Source organism: Indicator indicator, chromosome 9, assembly GCF_027791375.1.
Source record: "Indicator indicator isolate 239-I01 chromosome 9, UM_Iind_1.1, whole genome shotgun sequence".
NCBI classification, from domain to species: domain Eukaryota; kingdom Metazoa; phylum Chordata; class Aves; order Piciformes; family Indicatoridae; genus Indicator; species Indicator indicator.
The window spans coordinates 11530619-11554424 of NC_072018.1; the positions used below are offsets into that span (position 1 = coordinate 11530619).

The 23806-nt window shown below is 41.5% G+C and overlaps 1 protein-coding gene across 4 annotated transcripts in view; it reads right to left on the minus strand.

The window, feature by feature from the left end:
* Window positions 1-23806, minus strand: part of SPTBN1 (spectrin beta, non-erythrocytic 1) — a 128972-nt gene that overhangs the window by 49702 nt on the left and 55464 nt on the right. For all 4 annotated transcript variants that reach the window (XM_054383418.1, XM_054383419.1, XM_054383420.1 and 1 more), the window contains one exon: window positions 1516-1667. In XM_054383418.1, the coding sequence (XP_054239393.1) occupies window positions 1516-1667 (152 nt within the window). The remainder of the gene's footprint in view (window positions 1-1515; window positions 1668-23806) is intronic.

Sequence of the window (23806 nt, forward strand, 5' to 3'; positions counted from 1 at the left end):
TTTTGTGCATGTGTAATTGTTTCACGGTTTGGTGCATTTCGTTATCTGCATCCTTGTTTGCAGGCGAAGGTGAGGTGGAATATACTGTTCAAACAGAGACTGCTGTCCTCCATCCTGAGACAACAAAGCTACAGAAAAAAAAAAAAAATCTGTGGTGGTGCAGGCAGCTGCCAATGTGATATGCAAAAGATGATGCAAGCGCAGATCTAGCAATCTGACCAGGTGGCTCCTGCACTCCCCCCACCTCAGCAGTTGCCTAAACTCTATTTGAAATTTCAAAAACCTGAAATGAAAAATGTAAATGAATCATGCAGCAGGAGTCACATGACTGGCCTGAGCTTCACAGCTGCCATCTGACTCTGAAAGTCAAATCTTGACAGGCATGAATGAAGATTTATACATAGGTGGCACAGCTGCTGTCTGAATCTTCAAGCACTAGGGCACATTGGACCCAGTTACTCCCATATGAATAACATCTACTACCTGCAGTGAATGTGTGACACCTAATACCTCACTGAAGTAAATTATTGGGTGTACAGAGAGACTATTTGGGCAAACTGTAGTTGAAAAGCACTAAGATTAGTTACCCCCATCCACCTCCAGTGGCTTACACAGGGTACTGTAATGCATGTCAGAGTTTCCTGACCCTCAGAGATGCCTTTGGAAATCTCCTTCCCTTGCCTGCACAGACATTACACTGCAGGCCATATGTTCAATCCATTACCCAGAGTCTTAAGTCATGGAGCTTCCATTAATAGGAGTGCCTGATGACAGGCGATTACATAGTCACAACCTCATGTAGCCTTAGGTCTTAGCTAAAGACCTGTGTTTCTTTGAAAAGATTGTTTTAAATAAGGTAGTTAAGAGCACAGCCATCATTTAAGGAACTGAAGGAAAAACTGATACCCAGCCATTTCCCAACACCCAGGTTTCCTGTCATTCTAGTAGCGTTTGTTTTACTACAGGAATTTTTTTCTTGACCACTCCCTTGTCTTGGTATCAAGGGGGCTCTCTCAGCATACACAAAGAATTTGTCCGCTTTATTTAAACTCATCTTAGATAGTCCTCCAACAAAAGAAAATCTAAGCCTTACCTATCTATCCTAGTTAAATCAAGTACATCCAGCTGTCCTCCACAACATCCCAGCATGCTCCGGGGAAGGGAGAAGGATGTTCCAGGTCTCAGGCTGGCAGGCAGCCTGCACATCTGAGTACATCTAAGTCACCATTACCAAGACCATTTAAGGGGCTGGAGAACTCTGCACTATCATATTCAGGAGCAACAAGTATGGAAGCACTCAGCATCTCACCAGCAAGGATTCTGACTGAAGATGTTTGAATGCTGTCTGGATTCAGCTGAAGCAATAGACTTCTTTCCTTTAATACATACAAATCCTTTTTCAGTGCTGAACCCTCAGTGTTCAGTTTTGCTGTACTTCAGATGAGTCAAGGACTCACCAAAAACCCACCTGAAACCAAATCAAAACTCCAACAACGAATATTAATGAACACTTACAAGTCTCTCTCCTGAAAGAACTTCCAGAAGTTTGATGAGCATCCTTCCATCACGAAGGTCGGTGTACAGATCTGTAATCCTACATGACACACGTGCCAAGTGGGAATTAACCCACTTTGTGAAGGTCTTCTTCTGAACTGCCTCACGCTCATCTGTTAGGAAAACAACACAGTGTTACTGAAAACAAATCACCAGTGACTCATGTACCTAGATGAGAATGTGATCTTCAAACACATTTAATTAACCGAAAGGTATGGCTTGTCTTCTTAGCAGAACTGTTGAAGAAACTGGGACTTTCCACTGAAAATCCTGAGAATCCTTCCTATTTTATGTAATTTTCTAAAGTCAGTGGGAATTTCACTAAGTTAGCATCTATGGAATAAATCTGAACTAGACTAGTTTTCTCAAGGTGTAAAGAGGTGTGCAGGGCAGCTGTAATGTAAAAGCCATCTGGGACTCATCAAACTGTGCAGCAGTTTGATAAAAAAGTTATCTTCCATCACTGGAAGAATAGGCAAACTTCTCTTCCCAAATACATATACAAATCTGCAACAAATCCCCTGAAGGATTAAGACAGGTGTGGTGGCTTGAAACCCACCCCTCCACACCTCCCATATTAAATTTGCCAGACCAGCTCAGTTGGAAGCAAATGGAAACTGTATTTACAAGCAAAACTACAATCTACGACGAAATGCAATGAATATGTACAAAATATACAATATTTACAGGTATTTACAATTAATAAACAGGACAAGGACCCCCCTGGTCAAAGACCAGGGGAGCAGTAACCACTTCCCCCTTACTCCCCTGTACAGAGACAGAAGCAGAGAAGTTAATACTAGTCAAAACAATGCAGCCAAGGTCAAGCAGAAGCCAGTTACCTCCCAGCCCAAGGAAGTGAAAAGAGAGAGATTGTTTTGGGAACCAAATCTTATGGTAGGTATCACTCCAATGGGATTGTTTATAATTATTGTTATTTTCCTTTTTACACCCAATAGTGATTTTTTTATATTTTACTACTTTCTGCTCAAGATCTGTGAAAAAAATTTAAAGGCATAGCCTAAAACTACCACAACAGGTACAAAAGACAGCAGAGACCAAAGTTTCCCATTCATGTTTTTCCCTTCTCATTAAATATTTATTTGCAGATTCAACATTTACACAATGCTAAAATTAACTTTTCCACAACTGCATGTTTGAAGTAGATTCGCATATATTTAAATCCATTTAAAAAAATGGGTTCTTTCCACCTTCCCTTCCCAGAGCCTTTCCCAACTGTTTATACATGAAAACACTGCCTTTGAGAGCTCTTAAATGCACAGGCTCACTACAGTCCACATTAATTCAGAAACTCCTAACAGCTATCTGCCAAGCCAAGAACTCTGAGACAGAATATATTATACATCTCTGTGGTTAAATTCTTCTGCCAAGGGCTTTAGATGAACCTTTTCCTTGTTAGCAAAAAGCTATTTCACTGAGCTGGGAGCTACTACTAGCCAAATCTTTCAAAATACAGATGCTTGAATTTGGACTCCCAAATCTCAGATTAGACATGCAAGTTAAAGTGGTTTGTTCTTCCAAAAAGCTGAGCATCTAAGCCTCTATTGATCTCTTTAAAGTTGTTGGCATATTCAGAAATATGATGTGAAGTTTGGTAAATCCTAAACCAAAATGTAACATGTCCAGCTCTTAAAACTGTTGTTTGAAACAGAGAAAACATTAACAATGGTGCAGACCAACGGAGAGTTTCTGACTACCCAGCAATTCAATGCATGCTGTCTTTTAAACAAATGGATGTCCTCCCTTTCTGACAGTGCAGCATGGTGGGAGCATGACCGCAGCATGTTCACAACCAGTGACAGCCTCCACACCTGCAGGACCTTGAGGACAGCAGCAAAACCCCGATCTTGGTGACAAGGAATGATAAAGAAGATGAGGCTGAAGAGAATAGGAAAAAAACAAATAAAAAAGTAAGAAAAGAAGTCATATAGTAGACCAGTGGTAAGGAGGAGACATCTGACAGTAGGAGTGGGAGGACAGAGTGGCATTTTGGTGGCTGTTGGCACCCTTACATAACCCCCACCCTAAGATTTCAGTTCCTTCTATTTCTGAATTTACTCTTGCTATCCATATGTGTAACACACTGAAACTGTCCCGTTTCCAACAACTTTTACCTGTCTCTACGGTGTGAAATTCAGAAAACAGGGCTTGGAAAGATGAAAAAGGTGAGGTTTGTGATAAAACAGCAATATGCTTTGCATAAATTGACAGTTTGTGTAACTTTATCCTCCTGCAGTATGAAGCAGAGGTTAGCTCAGATAAAGGAAGTGAATCTGGAAATCAGCAATAACTGTGGCTTGCTTTTCAGTGCCAACCACGGTTTCGTAAAAGCAGCAGCACAGGCTCTCCCAGCTGCCCAAACCTCATCCCACTGCTCTGACCCTGACAATGCTGCATGATGCAAAAAAACCCCATGCATCTGGAAATACATGACTCTCCAAGTAATGGTTTAGATATAGTATCTACTAACAAACATGTATTTCATGAACTATTTATAGCAAGTTCCTGGGAATGCTGCATCTGTGTCTAGTAATCCCTGCTTTTAGTTGAAGTGTTGGGGCCAGTTCTCTTTAATATCTTTATCAATGATCTGGATGAGGGGATTGAGGGCACCCTCAATAAATTTGCTGGTAATACCAAGTCAGGTGTGAGTGTCAGGCTCCCCAGGGGGGTTGTGGAGTCTCCTTCTCTGGAGACTTTCAAAACACACCTGGGTGCGTTCCTGTGTGGACTATCCTAAGTGATCCTGCTCTGGCAGGCGGGTTGGACCTGATGATCTCTTGAGGTCCCTTCCAACTTCTGATATACTGTGATACTGTGTTAACCTCGTTGAAGGTCCAAAGGTTCTACAGAGGGATCTGGACAGGCTGAATCGATGGGCCATGAGATGAGGTGCAACAAGAGCAAGTGCTGGGTCCTGCACTTGGGTCACAACAACCACACAAACACTCCAGGCTTGGGAAAGAGTGGCTGCAAAGCTGCCCAGTGGGAAAAAAACCCACCTGAAGACATTGACAACGGCCAGCTGAAGATGAGCCAGTGGCATGCTCAGGTGGCCAAGAAAGTTAACAGCATTCTGGCTTGTATCAGGAATAGTGTGGCCAGCAGGACTAGGGCAGTCATCGTACTCCTGTAGTGGCCACTGGTGATACCACACCTTGAATACTGTAGTTTTTGGGCCCCTCACTTGAAGAAGGACATTGAGGTGCTGTAGCATGTCCAGGCAAGGAAGCTAGTTAAGGGTCTGGTCTGAAGCTCAAGTCTTATGAGAAGTGGCTGAGGGAACTGGGTTCTTCAGCCTGCAGAAAAAGAGGCTCAGGGGAGACCTTCTTGCTTTCTACAACTCCCTGAAAAGAGGTTGAAGTGAGAGTCAGTCTCCTCTTCCAAGGAACAAGCAACAGGACAAGAGGAAACAGCCTCAAGGTGCATCATGGAAAATGTAGGTTGGACATTAAGAAAAATTTCTTCCCCAAAGGACTTTCAAGCCCTGGAATAGGCTGCCCAGGGAAGTGTCCCCTATACTTGGAAGAACATAAAAGATATGTAGATGTGGTATTAGTGGTTTAGTGGTAACCTGGCAGTTCTGGGTTAATGCTTGGACTCGATCTTAAAAGTCTTTTCCAACCTAAATGATTCTATGTTTTTTTCTTTAAAATGAGTCACAGAAGGAAAACCTTGCAATAGTTAGTATTTCTAAAGAAAATTCCCACAACAGCTCAGCAAGTTGGTTTAATCACTGTAGTCTCTATACAAAAGCACAATATTCAGAATCCCTGTGGTTGCTTTCATTCTGAAGAGAAATGAGTATCCTATGATCCTAAAACCAGTTAGATATAGAAAATATTATGTAAAGCTAAAATGCTATCAAATATCATAATGAAGCTATCTATTAAAAAAAATCTTCGCTCAAAAGTTATTAACAGCCCTCCCAGTAGGGATTCAGGGGCAAAGCCCTGAAGAAGTTCCAGTGACAATTCTTTCTCTGTGTTGCCACAGCATCCTTAAGCACACAGAATTATCAGTAGGGAGAGGATGGGAACAAAGTCTGCAGGCTCTCCCCTCTAGCTTTGGTAGCTGGGTGTTATTAGGTTTGTTTTCTTCAATCTAGTTTAAATACAGTTGCTGCCTCTCCCCTTCTGCCTTCCCGTTTCCCCTTTCTCTCTGTGGTCCTCCATTTCCTGTTTACAAGAAGAGGTTGAAGGGCTTGTTTTTTCTGGCTCTTCACCTCCACACCCACCCCATGCTCACTCTTGCCTTCACTTCTCTCACCTTATCCGCACCCATCCTTTGCAGTGCTGGCCTCCTCCCTGCTCAGATAAAAAGAAGTGTAAAGATCTCTACTGAGACCACAGCTACAATGGTTTCAGTGATGACTCCACATGCTGTGCCTACTGTCAGCTCTTGACATGTCTCAACAACGTCACTGCTCTAGCCATTAATAACTTTTCCTTTTCTTTCCATCTCTTCTCCAATTCAGAACAAGAACAGTCAAAAGCAGTGAGAACCTGGGTGCAGCCTCCAGCCCCGTGGGAAAAACCTGTGGCAACGCAAAGAGCCAGGCTCCCTCCTGCTCACTGCCAACTTTTGGGGACAACCAGCAACTTATCTCAGCAAAATGCCACCAAGGAGACACAGCAGCTCTTTCAGCCTCCTAATGGGCCAGTCACCCAGGAAGGCCACTCTTTATCATATACTTGGCACAGGCGGAGCTCAGCTCTCTAATTCCTTACAATATTAGTGATGGAAACACCAGACAGGAGAAGGCACAACCATTCTTACCCCTCTGTCACTTAACTCCTGTTGTGCTCCCACAACGTGGGAAAGTAAAACAAGCCTGTTTTGAAAGTCAACCAACCCCTCAGTCTCGCATGTTAAAACCTCTCCTGATTATTTCTAAACGGTGTTTCACAATGACTGCAGGTTTTTGCAATGCTTTTACCAACCCTTTCAAACTGATAAACTGAATTTTTCTGCTCTAGGGTTTCACGTTAAAACATGCACAGAATTAAAACCAGGGAATCTTGGTTCAGAGAAAGGTGTAACAGCTCTGACAGCTCAGTGAAGCACCGAACACAACTGTGACTTTTACTATGCAGTGCTAAGGGCCAGGTGCATCCACGAATGATGACATCAACGACTTAACATCAGCAATGGGCCCTAAAGCCCTTTTTATGAACCTCATGTGATCACTTGGACAAATGTCCTTCATACTTTCAAAAACACAGTTTCAGATTCTAAAGATTAATTAAAAGTAGAGGATATGGGTGGAGCTCCAAGTGTCCTACAGCTTGTGAAAACATTTGTTTCCCAAGGGTAAAGAGAAATCCACACCACGCAAAACATGCACAGCAGGAAAACGGAAGCTGCTCTAACAGCAGTATTGATAATAGAGAATCCAACTTATCTTGAAGCAACACTGGGAAGGAAATTTCCTTTATGCGGAAACCCCTACGACAATACTACTAACACACAGTGGCTCACAAACCCCAGCTCTGTGATTGTGATAAATCAAGGACTGACTTTGTTTAGGAGTTCAGTAAATAAACTGGAGTTTGTACACTGCAATTCGCATAACCAGGGCTGGATGGGATCACAAGCAGACATCTAGCGCCTTCCTTACTTGAGAAGAGGAATTTCTTCCTCTACTAACTGGATAGGAAAATATCCTAACAAAAATGCAGTTAACTTTCTGAAGAGTAAAGCCAGTGGCATCAGCTGCTGAATCCCTAGTGTGGCACAATGGGAGTGGGGGTCACATACACCACCCTCCCTCCTGTCACACGCTCAGCTCTGCTGTGCCAGAACAATGGAGAATCTGCCTTAATAACTACCCTGGAAAATTCAGAACCTGCAGGAGCTGCCTGAGAGAAACGTGGGTCCCTGTGACTCTCTTGCTGTTCCCACATGCCATAAAGCCTTATCAGCTGTGGTCCTTTCACATGACCACAGCACTAACTGCTGCCGTGGCAGAGGTTACCTGTGCCTGTTCTAAAAACAGCTTGAAGACGATCTGCTCTTTTCCATACTGGTCAAACCACATTTTCAACAAACTGACCTTGAATCTGTTTCAAACTGAATGACAAATATGTTTGGCACAGGATGCTGCCAGCGTAGCAGCAGTAAAACAACTTTCAGTGTGCAGCAGCTCCTGCCAGTCCCCGGATACAAAGGCATCTGAACAGATAAACAGTGAAAGGGGTGTTCTCAAAGGAGCTGAGATGCTGATGAAGGAAACAGAGAAGTTAGAGCCTCTTCAACAGGCAGCTTGTACTGTGTTAGCAATGTCTGCAGATCCCTGTAACGCCTCAAGTAAGTCAAATTAAGGATGAGTTTTAAAAGCTCTGTCTCCTGCAGGTTTATACCTTGCTTGATTTCCATGCTGAAAGTCTTTTTCCCAGCTTAAAATTATTTTTTCACTATAGCAACAAACACAGGCAGAGTGCAGCCTACATGGAACATTGATAAACACTGACTCAGAGAGCAGCTGAGCATTGCTCCAGGAACACACCACTTCTGCTGATATCCCCAACTTCCAGAAATCCCTGGATCACAACCTAGCTTAACCACGAAAAGAGAAAACAGCTTCCTGTCATGGGACAACATTCCCATGACTACAGGTTTTCAGGGCACAGGATATCACTCTAAGTTTTCTCCTAGATGCAAGGCTCTGGAGTTAAACAGCCAGTAATACTCATAATTTCACAAATTCCAGTGGTGGTCAGAAGTTTTTGTTGAGAAAGATGCCTTCACAAGTGGCAGATCAGCATGAATGCATATGCTGCATTGTTCTTAACCACTTGTGGTAGTAACCAAAGAGTGATACTGAACACGAAATAATTCCAATATAGGTCTGACCTCTGTTGTATGAGGCAGGCCACAGCATGGGCTTATATAAAAGGACTCCAATGTACTCCTGCCCATCAGACAGGACCACATAAGAGCTCCTTCATTCACCATCCTGGTAACACTTCGAGAAAGGAACAATGTAGGTCATTCCTGATGCTTAAATTTCCCATTTAAAACAAGGGCTGCATGCTCAGGGGAAGGGTGGGGACTACCAGCAGCTGGTCTGCAATTCCTGTGTGCTCCTGACAGCTTAGCAGGGCCTGAAAGTTAAACTCACACACATCTTACATAGAGAGCATGATACATGTGGGTGTGATGCTCAGAAACACCAGGTGAATTAAACAAAAAAAAAAAACCAAAAAAACCAAATCTCATTAATTTTTACTTCAATCTCATGACTGAATAAAATGGAGGAATAACTGCAGCTGATGGTTTTGATGCAAACAGGATGTATATGTTATGCTTATTTCATGGCACAAAGTAATCTGTAGTGTGACTTCCCCATCAGAAATGGTGAGATCATGTCAAAGCTTTTACATGCTCAAATACGACTTAGAAAAGAACTTGAATGCCAGTGAGAAAGATGACAAAGCAACACGGTGATTTTGTTCCTGATGTGTTTAGCTGGTGATTTTCATTAGACGCAAAACCTTTGCACTGCTTTCCTAACTGCTGCACAGACTATTCAGGGGTGGGTTCAGCAATTCAGTCTAACTAGGAAGCACTGACCAGCTTCTAAATCCCATTAAACATCTACCCTTCTCTAATGAACATTATAGCACATGTCTACTTTCACTGCTGAAAATGCTCTGAAAAAAGGGAAAAATATATAATGCAGCATGTGGAAAAAAAAACAGTTCTATTGCTTTCTCTCTAATGTCACTAAATCTCACTCACACAATAAAATGATGCACAAAACAATGTCTGCTAAGCATCCAAGCATTATGGGGTGTGGAAAGCCAGGTCCCTTCATTGTCTCTATTTTTACACAAGGTTTATGGCATTTCAGTGTCAGAAATACAAAAACAAGCTTCCTGAAAGCAAGCTTCAGATTCACATAAGAGATTGATGATATTCAGATTAAACTGCTTGTTTAAACCTCAGAAAAAATGTAATGTGAAATTGTGTAAATATCTCCCACATCATGCTCAGCTCCCTGTAATGGAAACCACCCTGTCACACAGCCCATCTTACAAACATCAACCATTCAGGGTTTTTGTCCGGTACTCAAGGATACCAGCTGACTTCTTGGGGGCTTTGTATGAAATGCAAAGCAGCCACAGAAATGCAACCTTTCTACTGGATGGTTTAACACTTTTAAGTCCTGCTCGTGAAAACATCTACACTCATCTTCAGCTTTAGATGCCCTCATCTGCCCTGGTTTCAATATAACCACTCACATTGTTAAGTCCATTAGGAAAGAAATGTTCAAGAGGACCAAGGCCTTATCTCCAAAATATAAGAGAAAGACATTACAAAACTATTTTTACAGCAAAAGTACAGTTGAATAAAGGAACAACTTTATGAGCTAATAAGCATGCAGTATAGCATGCAAATAGATGTCCTTTTAAATACAGCATGAAAAATACCTCAGTGTTGTCAGCATTTAACATAAAAGGACACAGATGTCTTATGGCTGATTTGACGTGAGTGGCTTGCACATGTTGCCATTTTTTCCCTTTGTGTAACAGACAAACCACTTAATGAAAAGGAGCATGGAAAAATCATCGGCCTGTCCCAGGACACTGACTGTGACATTCCCACAGAAGAACAATGAAAACTTGAGGTCACTGCACTATTTCAAGTACACACAATCTTGTGGGGTCTTCACAGTTTCCTTGAAAAAACATCATGAGCATAATGCAGGGAAGTGGCAGGGATTTCTAGAGGGAGAAGATTGCTGTTATTTTCCACGCTTGCCCAAACCACTGTCTGATTAGCAGTATTAGCAAGGGTGAGAGCAAGGCTTGGCACAGGCAGAAAACAGGCCAGGTACTTCACTATGTAAGGTCCATCTTATTTTGTTCCTATGTTCAGCAAACCCAGAAGAATGAAAGAACTTTTACAGTGGATTCCCACTTTTCTGTAGGAGGAAAAACAAAGGTAGGAGGGAGGAGGTGGTTTTTTTCAATTTGTTTTCCTTCCAGAACTCCTCCCTCTCTCTGCAGATACAGTTAGTGCCAACAGTTCTCACAACACTACAAGCAATCTGCTACTTTTACAGTCCAACTCTGTGACCAGCCTGGGATCCTCCTTATCTCAGTATTTGGAAATACAAAGTTGTAACTGTTAGGCAAACATGAGTCAGAATGGGATGGGCATTCCCAGGACTCAGTAGTCACCATGAAGACAGAAAAACAGATGCTGAAATCCATCTTTTACAAGCAAAGCCAGGCACTGGGTGGGGTCAGAAGATCACAGCAGCATGCACCACCCCAAGAGAAAGGAGATCTGATGGTGCTGAAAGGCTGGAGGTAGATAAGCAAAGGAATTTTTAAAGGGATAGCAAGAAGAAAGCTTCCACCATGACAGTGTGCGGACACTAGATCCCCACAATAGGTTGTGGGATCTCTATCCTTAGGGATATTCAAATCTCAGCAGGATAAATCCTTAAGCAATCTGATCTAACATTCAAGTTGACCACGCTTTGAGCAGGTGTACAGGACCAAATAAACTCCTCCTCCAACCTAAAGTATTCCATGAGTCTATAAAATTTAGCAAGGTTTAAGAAGACTAGGCCAGAAGACTGAACTCCCAGTACTCCTATGGAATCCCACTGAGGGATTTCAGAGAGCTGAGAGACCTTTACTTTCTCATCTGAGGCACAAGTTGAGACTCTCCATGGAGAGAAAAGCCATGTAGTATGTTTCAGCCATGATTTTCTGAAAACTCATTGCAGTCAGAAAGAAGAACAGATGACAGAAATACCAAATCTTTGTTGGCAGCATGTTTAAATCTGATTCCACTTGAATAACATAAAAGCATAAATAGAAAAATAAATAAATTATTAATGCATTTAGTCCTTTCAAAATATTAACTCTCAGTGCTAAGAGATGCTATCATTATAATTAATTGCTGTTAAACTATAATTTTCATTAGCACAGAAATATTTTAAATCACTGTGTTGATTTAGGATTAGTACTAGTTGATTTTACAGCCCTGCTGAATAAGGTGTTTAGTTCATTCAGTTCCCATGGTCACACACTAATTTACAATTGTTAATAACATGCTGTATTGTAGCATCAGATGCACTGCACTGTGCTGGCAGGTTGCTGAATAAAAGCCAGAACACCACAGGTAAGATAGGCCATGGCTCAGCAAGCCTGAGATGATCTAGCTAAATCCCAAATGTGAAAGCTGAATGAATAACAGCAATAAAAACATTGCAGGTAACAATAAATGTCACCTGTATACTTGTGCAGCTGAAGGCACCACGGTGTTTATAACATACAGTCATTTCTAAGAAGAGAGTTTTTAAATGAATGAAATTAATGAGATTTGAAACAAACCGCTAATAAGAAGCATTAAAGGAAAAATCCCTAATCTTCTCTGGCTCTAATCTGAAAACCCATCATGCAGAGCTCCAACTGAAGTTGTGGAGTTGTTGTCTTTTGAGACTGGCAGCATCAATGCCTCCAACTGCTAACTTGCTAAAGAACAGCTCCAGGAAACTGAACTGCAACGTCATCTTATGTTCACACACATTCCAATCATCACTCTGTACATTAAAGAGCTTTTTCTAACAAACACACGTGGTGGTTTAAAAATTAATAATAATAGCAAATCTTTCTTTCCATGACATACCTGCTTCCTTGGGACGTGTGAGGTACAAGTTGCACATTCTAATTCCTCACCTCAAAATTTTCCTGCTGGTCAGTTGGATTCCAAACCAGAAGTCATTCATTTACTGGTCTGCTTTTGTGGGACCGTGTGGCATGTTTAAGCAAAATAGTTTCAGCCTCCGGAGTTATGCAAGAATGAGGGAAAAAAAGATAACTTTCCCACACACTACTTGCTGCCCATGCAAGAGCTTTCAAAGCAATACCAGAAAAAAAACCCTCTTTGTTTGAAACTTGGAAGGTTGGAGATTTAAAGGGTGATGCAAATTTGAAGGAATTAAGCTGAGTAAAATTATACTTTGAACACCTTAAATGTGTATCTTCATCCAAAAACATCACTTTACTAGTCTTAAAAGTGGACTTGTGAGTGTTACTGATTGTGTAATGCATTGACTATGTAAACTGGAAACCTCTACCTGGGCACAAAGGTACAGTTTCTGTTGAAGCCATCCATGAGAGCACTGAATAATTCATCTTCATTTCTTTCTTTCATTTTCAGCACACTGAGAAAACTAAGTGCTGAACATCATCAGCTCAGCATAATCAATATAAGAAGCACCCGAACACTCTTGATCAAAGTACTTTCTCTGATACTTCTAACTCACACTGCACACTGCTTTCTTCTCCCTCAAAATGTGAAAGTGGTGTTGGGTGTTTTTATTAAAAAAAAAAAATCAAACTATGAAATATGACAACTAATAAAGGAAACAGCACAGTAACTACTGAAAGCTAAGTGACCGATTAATGATCCAAAGTGTCTGTTGATGTGACATTAATGCCATTAAAAAAAAATTCAGGTGTTGGTTAAGCACAGAACTATTGCACATTTGCCGTACACACATGAATGAGTAGGCTCTTTGAACGAAGACTATTTGTGTGCTCATACCCATCTTACTCGTGTGCACTGCCACGAAAATGTATTTACAACACCTTGTACACACTACATGTGCTTTATCTGCATGTTCCTAGAGCTCAAGGAGCTTCAGGATTTTCAGGTCTCCAAACTTAGGGCATGTTTCATGGGCATGCCTACATTAAGATGTTTAGGCATAAGAAAAACCTCCATGAACACACTTAGGAATATGAAGTCCACAGTGGTCTGCAGCTGATGCCAGAGAAATGCTTTTAAACTTGGCAACAGGAGCTAAATCCAAAGGAGGAAACAGCTTATACAGCACAGAAAACAAAAGGTGTTCTGGTATCAGGTAGTTCACAAACATACACTTGAAAACTCTGCTAGGAACTGGTTGGGATGGAGACTGGAGAGGTGAAGGACAACCCCATAACACCCCACTGAAATGGGTACTTTGGAGATCACACCAGCCAATCCAGTAATCTTAGTCATTTGGGGAAAATGGGGGGAAGTTCCCTCTCAGATGTTTTTTTCTTCTGTATTGTTATAGCCAGTGCTGGACCCAGCCCAGAGAGAGCAGCTCTCTTGGAGCCAGTGCAGGACTACTCTCCATCCCTATGGAAGTTGCTACTGCCTGTACATGATGCACAGCTAAAGATTTTACATATTAGGTGTCGATAAGTGTCGTCTGCTCGCCAGAACACCTTGCAACTGCTGTTATTTATCAGGGACTGGCTGGCGCCAGGCACAGGAGACACATAACCACCTTTCAAGTGGCACAGAGCATCATAGGTGCTGGCAAATATCAGTGTAACCACCTGTTAGGAGTAAATGTTCCAGTAAAAAAGGATTTACATTGTGGGAATTTTATATATCATACCCTATCAGGCATCATTATTAACATATTTAATTGGGGGGAAAGACAGAGAAACTTCTAATAACATGAGCAGCAGCAGATTAATGAAAAAAATGTGTCGTAACTTCATGTCTTGCTCTGTGAGGTCCTTCCATAAGAACCTGGGCAACAGCTATGAACAACCACATCCAGATGCAATCAGCAAAATCATCTGCTGTTAGAGGCTAATGGATTATAAGTGTGCTTGTAGAAGTGACAGTGGCCAGGATGTCACCCAGGAAACAGTCAGGAAATTGTCTACAGGCATTGCCAATTGTCTAAAACTTCTTCCTTGAGCTAGAAGTGAAACATGGCTTCCTGTTACCATGAGAGGTCACAGAATCATAAAGGTTGGAAAAGACCTTTAAGAGTACTCAGACCAACTGTAACCCAGCTATCATGACCACTAAACTACATCCTGAAGTGCCTCATGTACACAATTCTTGAACACCTCCAGGTATGGCAACTCCACTACACCTCCATGGGCAGCCTGTTTCAACACCTCACCATTCTTTCAGTAAAGAAATTTTTCCTAATATCAAATCTAAACTTCCACTGGCACAACTTAAGCCCATTTCCTCTCGTCCTGTCACTACTTGGGGGAAGAGACCAACACTGGCCTCACTACAACCTCCTTTCAAGTAGCTGTAGAGGGGAGTATGATCTCTCCTTAGCCTTGTCTACTCCCAGCTACACAACCCCAGTTCCTTCAGCTGCTCCTGGTATGACATGCTCTCCAAACTCCTCACCAGCCTCATCATGAGGATGAAATGCAACTCCCACCCCACAGAGTGAACGAAGCCTGTGAAGACAGAGAGGGAATAGGGTACAATTTACCTCTAAGAAAGTAAATACAGTTCCCACAGTCACAGCTAAAATAGTTACCAATATCCCTTTTTCCTCCTCCTCTGGGCTCAAGATTAGACCAGATCCAATTAAGACTTCATCCACTTAAAAATACATCACATATCCGAGGCTTTCATCAGCCCCAGCGTGCAGGGGCACAATGCAGCCCCCTTGACACTGAAGGTGCAAGTGGGTACACTGGTTTGCACTGCGGTTGCAGACAATGCCATCCCAAGGAATCACATATATTTAAACCATTTAAAGGTAGGTCTAACCCAAATTATTGAACTCCTCATGCATGAGAAGAACAGAAAGGTCAGAAGTTCAGAACGCAACCAATACCTGATGTTTCTAGAAACCTCCCCTATTTATTCAGAGCCTTACTTAATTGGCATTCCATAATGGCTATTTACTCATGCCCAATTGCAATCAAAGTACAGTCACATCTGCAATTTCAGATCAGTCTCATTCAGTAGATTGCCAGAAGACTGGAAAAAGCTGAAAAGTGAAACACACCCTGAAAAAAAGGGCCACTACACTAACAGACTAAGTCCAGTTTCCCTGGAAATAACTGTGGCAAGATACTAAATTAGATGCAGAATTAACCATTATCCAAAGGAAACCATTGTTAGTTGACTACAGATGAGATGGCAATGTTTTTGTCTTCTTTTTTTTCCTGGAACCAAATCATAATCAGATTTTACTGCCAAAACCAGGAAGCATATCTGGACAAAATGAGCATCAAGAACTGGACTTTCGGTGGTTTTTTAGGAAGGGGAAGGCTGAACTAAACATATGGTATTGATGTGAAGAAGTTGAAACCAAAGAGGAGTTCTTATTTGAGAAGAATGGAGGAGCAGAACATAGATCCAAGATACAAAATCCCACAAGTGAGCCCCTTGGTTTAGATTATCTGAGAAATGGGATCTGGATATTGGCTAATTTTCTGAAGAGTCTGCCAAGCCATTAAGTTAAAGTTTGGTATCTTCATAGAGGTGGGTATTTTTCAGGAAAAAATCTGGGCAGCCAGCATTTCTGTTCAGCTAAATTCTTAAATCTCTCTGTAACAACCCATTATTTTGTTTAGCCTTTGCAGGCATAAACCTGCCCCTTGCCTGTGCTTAAATTGCCATGGTAACACAGATAATTTTTATACCTTATCACCATGCTTTTTTCACTCTTTGGTGTGTAATTTTCTAGCTATTCCACCTGAAAGCTCACTTCTGACAGAACTAAGACAAGAAAACTTAGAAAAACCAACCCCAAGCCCAAAACAACCCTCAGAAACCTGGCCATTATGTCAACGTCCAAGGTAGAGATGCTTGCCATTGCAGGGCCAGCGAATACAATTCCTGTGCAATGCTATGTGGGATGGTACTTTTCCCATTTGCTAAGATAGGAAGTATTCAAAAGCTGCAAATGAGAAATCATATTTATTACCTCCTGCCCCCTCCAATAACCTTAGTACATATTTGCTAAAAGTAGTTTAGGGTGGTACAACCTACCAATTACCTGTCCAACAAAGGACTGACCCTGTGTAGTATCTGTCATGTCCATGTAACTGGGGCTGTGCTTTCAAGAGTTCCAGCTCATCAACAACCCAAACTTGACTCAGTGTGGAGTTACCAGCATTTCCAGTTATCTCATGAAAAGGCCACTTGGTAATGCCAAATGTTTCACAAGACCTTTAAAAAGCCACAAATGTGGCCCCTAGACTATGCCACTGTGACTGCCTGCGTGTCTGCTCAACTGTACTGTTCCCCTCCAAAACTGAAGGGCCTTTTTCTTTAAGCTTCTTTCCAAGTTAAACAGTGGGGCATTCAGCTCAGCTACAAGACTGGTTAATATTAGTTTGGCTATAGTAGTTCTCTTTCAACAAAGGAGGCTCTCAGCCTGGGATATCCTTGTTCCAGCACCAAGTGTACAAGATCTTTTGTGTTAATGTGGGCTCTCCCAGCCATCGTGACCTTAGGCTGCTGCATCGAAAGTCACAAGCATGAGTGGTCACCATCCCTCTTGTGTTTTCTCCTCTGAAAGAAATGCACAGATTCAGCGATAAGCCTTTTTGGGAGCAGCACACAATTTTAGGCTTACGTGCCCACCTTAATTACACACAGGCTACTACAGAGGACAGCAGGGCCAGAATTACTTTGGGTGCTAATTATGTTCGCTTCAGTGTGTGAATGAAATTACCCTTTTAAAGATGACTTTTGAGGCCTTCACAAAGCACCCCGACTCCCGTCAGGTGGAGAGCACACATTAGACTCTTCTCCTGCATACCAGGCATCACCTTACTCTTCTTCTACTGAATTTCAGAAATGTTGGAATGTAGAGTAATCCACAAGCTTCTTACTCTCTCCACCCTTTACTTTGAAAGGACTAATTTCGAGTTGGGAGGGGAGTTGTTTATGTAATACTTACTAAACAATTTCCATCTTTGGAGTCATTAGGTCATTGAGAACAAGAGAATTACCAGCCAGCCCCTGATATAAATTTCCATATGAAATTCCAGATTTGATTTCTTGTGGGAGGACCAAAGCAGATTCTAAATCACCTGTTTTCCTTTATTCTACCTCCTCTTCCACAGCTATTAAAGTTAATGGCTTAACAGTTTTCCCAAACCTATCTGTTCAATGAAGATAATTCATTTTCATACAAGGGAAAAATATGTCATTGGCATACTGTGCTAGTTAATTGCTGACACTTAATACTTCTCAATTTAACTTAAGCAGGAACAAAACGGCTTTCAGAACTGTTAGTAATGAAACTTTCTTAGATTAAATTCAGCCTCCCAGCCGAAGGGGTACACCTACCAAACCCCACATCCCTTGCTGGGATATCACAGAAGAGAGGTTTAGTACAGGGAATAGGAAGGGCAATTCTATGAATCATACCACAAGTCTGCAATTTGATTTTCTTCACCATTTATACTTAGCTTAGGTAGCATTTCATTCTTAACAGTCAATCAGAAAATAGAAAGACAAAACAAACAAGAAAAAGGAAGAAATTATAAAACAGATCTAGGAACCATCCTGGAATGAAAGCCTACTGTTGTTCTGGCTTTTTATCACCACTTTCACCTCTGTCCACAGTCTGTTTTTATTGCCCCATTTTCCAAAGAGTTAATAGCAAAACTCACAGTAGATTTCAATGGGGCTCTAGGATAGGAAAAATATTTGGAATAGAAGCCTGTACTCCTACAGAGTTACAACATGCCTACAAAACATTAGGATGGTCTGGAGCATGGACCTTATTTGAGACATCCAATGCAGAAACACAAAAGGATCAGTTCCTGTGCTATCACAGGCAGCTGCTTTTCCAGCTCTGCAGAGTTCACAGGCATTCACATCAGTTAAGAACATCACACACGTCATTTTACTGTTCTAACTGGCAACAAATCACCCCCTGGGTATTCAAAACACCTTACTGTCCCATGTGAAAATACCTGCTTGCAAACTTCGTTTGCTTCACAATTACAAAGCCACTGAAAGTGCTCCAAAATTGCCCTTTAAAAAAAGAAAACTAGGTTCCAGAGTCTAGAGATTTATCTTTGCTTTAAAATTTAGTTTCTTATGCACACAGTCAAAAAAACAAATATTACAAACATAACCTAACTAGAAACTGCAGAGAACAGGCTACAAAATAACTGGAGGCAACAGCTCAGAGCTGTAATTTTCACAGTTATTTCACTGAGGAGACAAACCCAATTTAAACCTGCTGTCAAAATTTCTTATTTAGTTTGTGGGAATTTTTTTCAATATCAGGATTGGGAGAGAATAAGAGTGAAAGGTTTGAAGGGCTTTTTCTAGGTTCTTCATTGTTTTCATAGAAAAAGCTATTCCAGAATCTTCTGTAAAACCTTCTTCTGTGGGTTTTCTGTAGGCAAGAACTTACAGAATTACAGAAGTGTGGAGGCAAAGGTAGATAGTTCGTGTGTAATAAAATTAATGACAACACATGTGGTCACTGAAACATGGCTTTCATTTCTGATTGTGCTCACCTCATCAGTCCCTGTCTGAAGGAAGCACAGATTCCTTGTGCCCTGCTGCAATATTCAGGACTAGGAATAAATTACAGTGTCTGTAACTGAATGCTTTTTGCTTCTGGAAAGGGCAAAAATAAGGTGGCTCTGAGTATTCTTGTCTCGCTGTGACACTGTGCATCAGTTCTGTGCTACAAGGGGGTGTGTGAAGAGTCAAAATTCAACTAATCGGTTTTATGACTAGACAAATTCAAGTCCTAGCGTGTGATTTGCTACAAACGTCTGTTTTAACAAAGAAACTGGATATGTTATTTACAATGCCCACCAAGTCACGTCCTCCAAGTTAAATCCTTAAATTATTCACTCAATTAGTTGGCAAAAATTGTTTCTATAACCTGCAAATTTGAAATATTTCCAGAAAAAGAAGACTTTCACCAATATTCAGATATATCTTTGTTTCAGATTGCTAAAATGCCCTAAACCAGAGTCTAGGAATCAAGTACATTAGCCAGAAACTTTCCATTGGAAAGAATCAAGGCCCAGATGTCACAGAAACGCACAGAAATTCAAAATACTGCATTTGAGATCACTTTAAAACTCTTTGCAATTCAGACAAGTCTTCCAACCATGTAGTTTGTGCTCATGTGTTCACCAAAACCAGAAGACTGAAGTATACTGTGACACATGCAGGTTTTGGAAGTGTAAGCAAAATTCACCACAGGAATATCAATATATTTGCAGCTTCAGTAGGTCTTGAAATGTTGGAGAAGAAAAAAAAAAATCCATGTAAACCAGAAACATTTAATCTGGAATGAAATTCAGCCTTCTCGAGTTTCACCTTTAACAGAAATTACCATGACAAGAAATGCCAGTGACCAATTTGGTAGACAAAGTAGGATGCCCTTCAGTTCCATAATCACTGCCTGTAGCTATGCAGGTCACTGCTCACAAGAGACTGAAACCCTTTAAAAGGTAAATCTTGCTGTCCTAGTGCAGGACAGCAGCTCAGCAACTCCTGCAAATCTGAGCTCCCTATCTATCCTTAGGCATAGGGCAGGAATTTGAGATCAAGATTTCTTGCAGAACGGCTGTGGGGAAGCCTTGCTTTAGAACACATAAAGACAAACGAAGAGGACAATTTTCCTGCTATTCTGCAGCCTAGATAGAAACCACTCTATGCATATGCATCCCAATATTATCAAAGCTGATTATCATTGACCACTTAAAACTGCGTATCTCTTTATGACAAACAACACAGATCAAACTTCCTTGGATCATTGCAGGTGAAAGGATTACATGGCCAAGGAGCTCCCCTGCCCAAGGGGACTGATATCAGAGCAAGTTTTTTGCCTCAGACATCCCAGATACTCATACAATTACATTTTGTTTTCCAGTGCAAGTAGTGCTATGTAGCCACAGTCAGTCTTTCATTGCCATAAAACAGTTTAGAACGAATCTAAAGGCAGGTTAAACACCTCTGATGGGAAAGACTTTTCTTTCCTATAGGCTTACTCCAGTGGTCACTACATCAGGTGTCAAGTTTTTCAAGCTATATTATTTCTCACATGGCTCAAAAGGAGTAATATAGTAAAGGTGCTTCCACCTGGGCAGCCTGCTCACCAAAACACATCAGACTTACACTAAAAATAAAGTTTCCAACCTGAATAAGCAAAATCAAAATGTCCCACCTAGCAGGGCACACCACAGAGCTCCTCTGAAAGCTGGCCTTCTGCTGCAGATTTATCAGGAGCACAAATCTAGCTCAGCCCCATCCCCCAATATTTTGCATTCCTAATTACTGCTGGAAATTTCACACCTCAGGCACAACCTCAGAGCTGAGACCAAACTTTCCAAACACACTGCAGGAGCTGATAAAGTGACCAAGCTAGTAAATTCCAGGACTGTCAATAAATCCCACGTTGTCCTGTTAACCAGGTGGGAAGGAGCCTGCAAGCAGCGATGATAGCTGCTTCCCTGTGGCACTGACACTCCTGCATTGCTGTGGAAGGTGATACAGCAGCAGGAATCTCCTTCCAAATTCCTGGCTTGCATTAATTTCTTCCTGCCAACTCCTACAGCCATGCCAAGCCAATCCACAGGATCCAGTCCTGTTCACGTAGCACAGGTGACAGCCTTGGTTTATAACATATCTGGTTTGCTTTTCATTTAATTCCTCGACTAAGCAAGACAAATTTTCTGCGCAGACTTACACTGCACAAGGCGTTTTCCACAAAGAAGTTTTGGGGCTCTGTCTTTACTTGCAGAGAGCTACTCCAGTCCTGCAACATGATCCCCTTCCTACCAAACAAGAGGCCATGAGAACTAAAACTCCACACCTAGGTTCACAATGATAGCAACCGCTGATACCATCTCTCACTTATCATACCAGGACCAGGAGAACTAACCATAATAAGAACTTACTGAAGCTTAATAAAATTAACAGAACTTGCAAAAGCACTTTTCTCCCCACAACTACACTGACATTCTGAAAAGGACTGAGTGTGCCGAACTTCTCAATTGTTATGCACGAGGCTTCAGGGTTTCTTTTGACACAAAGGCAGTCTTGATTCGCTGCTAGCAGTCTCTTCTGCCACATCCTGCTTCATTCCGGCCCATCAAGGGAAACAGGAGCTCCAAGGTGACCCTTCCCAGGTGCAGAAAAAGCCAGTCTGGTCCCTTCTGTGTAGTCCCACAACTCACACCAGCTTCACACCCCAGTGATGAGACAAGGGCTGGAAAATCTGCTTTAAATGCCAGGTTGAATAACAGAGTTTCCTTACAATCATTACTTCAAGGCATTTAGACGAGAAGGAATGTAGGAGTGCTTTGGTAATCACTTGTGATCTGAACTGGCTTTGTCCCTAGCATTTTAGGGCAGAATTAGGTTGGCTCCTCTCTTTCTCTGTGAAGTTGGCAGTGTCTAACATAATCTACTTTAGAAAAGAGGAGATCAGACAGAGTTGTAATCTACACACTGCTGATTCACACGCCTGGTTCACACAGGGCCCGAGCACTTGCTCTGTGTTAGTCAAAACAATATATACCCAAGTGTGTTTTTTTGAGGAAAACTCAAAACTTTCAATAGATCTATGCAGTACCTCTATAATACTAGATTGTATCTAGTGCAAAGATGTAGACTCACACGAAAACTCTGGGAACTGTGAAAAATGAGGAGCAAATATCTACTGCAGCCAAGAAGGGTGAAACAGTTAAAAGGTGGAAAACACAAAAGACAACAAGGCAGGAAAACTTAAAATGGTACATTTTACCAGTAAGCAAAGGAGGTCTGAAACGTATCTGTTCTTACTTGTTTGTGGAGTTTCAAAAGTAAAAATGGTGATAAATTTTGTGATTGAAAAATATTACATGTATTCACCCTAACCTTGATGGGTCTAAGTCTGGATACACTGAGCAATGCCCAGTGGCACAGAACACTGAGTGTTTTCACTAGAGCCTTCTAGCAAGAACACAAGAGTCATCTCAATGTTTTACAACTACAAATTAATGGCTTTTTAGATGTTCTTCAAACAAAAAGCCATTAAAGCAAGGGAAGACACCTTCTCTGTCAGCAGAGTTAAGCCACTCCCTTTACAGCACACAGTATTTTGCATGTTATGCAGCATTTCATGGAGTATCTACTGCCTAATTTAAAACATTTCCTGTACCTAAATTCCACCCGGAACAAGATCGTTGGCAGTAATATTTTTCAAGCCTGTATTCCTTCTCTCCAAGGAGTAAACAGCTCTGGGATGGTCTACAGCAAAGTCCCTCCTTTCAATTACAGGAGAATTCACTGCATTTTCTCTTCTTTATTAGAGGAAATTGCAGTACATTCAGGGAGATTATTGCAATTTTTCTGGAAGTTTGTTTTTTTGTTTTTGTTTGTTTTGTGTTTTTTTTAAATCAACCCACTGCATTCCACTGAAGGGAAAACTTACTTTCTGCACTTTTCAACACTGCCTGCTTTCCTCTTTCAATATGATGTAAACACACAGATAATGGATTCCTGAAGCAATGACCCTGAAAATGATAAAATCTGTCTTCTTTAGACTGCTAACCTCACCAGCAAAGAAAGAGGTGTGACCAGGATTTTTTTTTCTCCACAATTGTACCTCATTCTTTTTAAAGCAAGTACCACAGCCTAAGATATCTAACAGATATCCAAGATAAAACCTCTAGCGAATTCCCTTTTGTGTTTGCAAGGTCAGAGCTTGGATTTTCCATGCCTTGCCTGAGGAATGTCTGTGTTCCCAGTGTTTAAGATGCTGTCATTTTATCTTCTTGTATCCAATAAGCAGCCATTACTGTGAGCTAGTTTACAAGATAAACCAAGTACTGTGAATGAAAAATATTTTTTCCTTCCCTCCTTAAGCCAGCAAATAGGAAAACTTTTTGCCCTAACCAGGCTCTTCCTCCCTCTCTAACAGGAACCACAAGGCCACACTTGTGGCACAGACCAGAATAAAATAAGAAACACTCACAGAAGGGGTGAACTTCACTGTACTCAGGCTGCTCCGGGATTATTTACTGAGTCACATGGATGTAGAGGAGGAGAGGTTTGGTTTTGGTCAAGAATCCTTTTTTATTTTGAAACTGTTATGCTAGAGTTCATTCATCACTGGGGCATGCCTTACACAGAGAAACAGCAGAGCTTCTTTTACTATGTTTGAGGCAGGGCCCAGTCCTCCTCCACTGCCCTGCTAATAATCTGGGTTTCCAGCACAGGTCAGAGGCCTACCTTATCCTTTACAGGACCATTTCCCAACAGAAACGTCTGTTTTCTCACACAGACAGAGAATTTAATGGAAAACATTAGCCATTCTCCCTGTCTGAAAGCAGAGTGATGCAAAATGAAGACAATTTGGAGCGTTTAACTGTATGAAAGCTTTCTTGGAGATCTTCTACAACATGAGCAAACTAATTTATTTGGAAATTATGCAATGGTCTTTCAAGAAGTTAAGCCACCCGCT